Consider the following 2,535-nt stretch of genomic DNA (forward strand, 5'->3'; position numbering starts at 1 on the left):
AGGGTATCAAGTTTGATAGTTAGGGCATAACGGGAGGAGATCGATCTTTAAGCAGCCGCAGCAAACAACTGTAAGTTTAAGGTCATCTCTACTTCAAATCTTCACTCTATGTTTTCTAAAGCTTTCTGTTTTTATGAAATTCCCTTTTCCCCTTTGTAAGTCAGAAAACAACATCCTTTTAGAGAAATTTCTAGGTCTGATTTCGAAAAATGGAGAAGTCTATAGTGAGGGGTAATACTGATACTGAATACAGTAGTAGTAGCAGCAGCAGTGTTGTTAGAAGTAATTTTGCTGTTGTTCAAGAAGATATATTGAAGTGTGAGATACTAAGCCGATTACCTGTCAAGTCACTTATGCGTTTCAAATGTGTATCTAAAACTTGGTTGTCCCTAATTGAACAAGATCCATATTTTGCTGATTTACATTTTGAGCGGTCTAAAGCACGTCCAGCTCTCCTTTTGGTGATTCCACTCAGACACAAGATTCTGGATAGGATCAGTGATGAGTTAATTTTAACAGCCAATCTAAGTAGAGATAGAAGCAAAGCAGAAATTCACAATATACTGAAGACACAATTATTTAGTTGCAATCAGATTCGTGGACCAGTAAATGGTTTGGTCTGTTTCGTTGACACAGCTAATTCTGATGTTCGTGTATACAATATCAGCACTAGAGAGGTAACACAACGTGTTAGATCGACATTACTAATGCAAGATCCACGTTCTTTTCACACAATCGTTAATTTTGGATTTGATCCTGTTACTAGAAAACACAAAGTATTGTGTGTTTATCGTAGTAATCCGCAACCAGTTCAAAGACACCTTGATGATAAGTATAAAGCTTATTGTGAAATCCTGACTGTTGGAGAAGATGTATGGAGAAGGATTGATGAGGTGCCGCCTTGTGATATTGGATTTCCTTCTGTTTATATGAATGGTTCTATTTATTATTGCTCCTCTAAGTTTATGAGTCGCAATTGGGGTAATAATGATGCTGTATTAGTTGCATTTGATGTTGGTAGTGAGATTTTCAGAACGATTACAATCCCTAATCTTATCCTTAATAACAGATCTTCTATTAGTAATAAGTATCATTGTGCCTACTTGTTAGAAGTGGATGGGCACATAGCTATAGCTTATATGATGAGTGCATATATTGTTAAGCTTAGGGTATACAGAGAAAATACCGGGTATGATATCAAGGGGAAGAAGCCTAAAAGTACAAATTTGGGTTCTCGTGAGGCGAACTGGATTGAAGATACTATTACATTACCTTTTCCTTGGGAAATTACTCTATGGTGGTCTTTTTATACTGGTGCGGGAAAGCACCAGATACTCGTACAATCTGAGAAACTGATGGCTAGTGGAATAGACTCCGTCACTCAATATTCTTACGACCTGAAGACGAAGACGTTCACCAAAATTAAAGTCTGTGGGATTCCCTCTTCTATTCCAGATGATTGCCGTATTAAATTGACTCCAACTTTTGTCGAAAGCCTTTTTCCCATTCAGAGACAGAGAAGCAGTAGCTGGGTACTTCACTCAAATATTCAGCAAGAGTGTTATTCTTGTACGATAGTCTGACATTCTGGTAAGCGTTCCTTCTCTTTGAATTTAATTCCATTCTTCTTACACAAACTACATGAATGTTGATTGGGTTGGTTGAGGCCAGTAGCAGTGGCGTATCTTATAACTCCCAAGTCCCAACACCTTGTTACATTATTATTCCCTGTTTCTTTTGCAAATTAGTCAAGTATTTTTTCCTCCTAGGAATTAGCTATTAGAAAATTGAGAAACAGCATTGAGTCACTTTAGATCAGTATTGTATCAAAATCAGAACCTGGGTTTGAGAGCCACAGAATGTTGATAACTACGACATGACTTCAATGCTCGTATCTTGATTTCTGTCGACTAACAAAAACAAAAAAATAAAATAAAAAATAAAAAATAAAAAAATTGAAAATCAAAACCACACCATCTGGTTACTGCATGATAGGGAAGCATGGTTTCAATGAGAACCAAATTTATCTATGTTGAATGTAGATGTCATCTATGAATACTATAAGCTTGTTTATTGGTGATGTTATTTTGTTTGATTAAATATAACAAACTTAATTGGCATAGGTTAACAGTTCTGGAGCGCTTTGGTATGATTGTGTGAGTAGTGAATCTAGTAATCCTATTAGGTATATCAATTATGCGTCGGTCTTGGATGAAATGACACGTGTAGATGAAGAATGAATTCTTTGAGCCCGGAAGCCTAACTTGTGAAATATGAGTTGGGTTTGGCCACTTCCTGCTACACGACCTTCATCTGTTGGATTCAATATGTTAGCTCTAATGTACGATAACTTTCTAGTTGATAATCTTGACTCCCTTTTTGGTAGCTTAAGACTTTTGTTTGCTGTGCTGTGTTTGCTATATATTATACCTTAGGAAATCATTCACTTTTTTAGCATTGCATTTGCTGTCCAACTTTTGCTGTCAATCAAATATATGAACACATTGATCAACAACTAAAATGTTGGATAGCTGA

The 2,535-nt window shown here is 36.3% G+C and overlaps 1 protein-coding gene across 1 annotated transcript; it reads left to right on the forward strand.

Moving 5' to 3' along the window:
* The first annotated feature begins 209 nt into the window (after nt 1-209).
* Nucleotides 210-1,583, forward strand: LOC113329809 (putative F-box protein At1g50870). The gene has a single exon (XM_026576634.1). It carries the CDS (start codon nt 210-212, stop codon nt 1,581-1,583), a length of 1,374 nt encoding a protein of 457 aa, XP_026432419.1.
* Nucleotides 1,584-2,535: the final 952 nt, after the last annotated feature.

The sequence above is a fragment of the Papaver somniferum genome, unplaced genomic scaffold, assembly GCF_003573695.1.
Source record: "Papaver somniferum cultivar HN1 unplaced genomic scaffold, ASM357369v1 unplaced-scaffold_117, whole genome shotgun sequence".
Taxonomy (NCBI): Eukaryota; Viridiplantae; Streptophyta; class Magnoliopsida; order Ranunculales; family Papaveraceae; genus Papaver; species Papaver somniferum.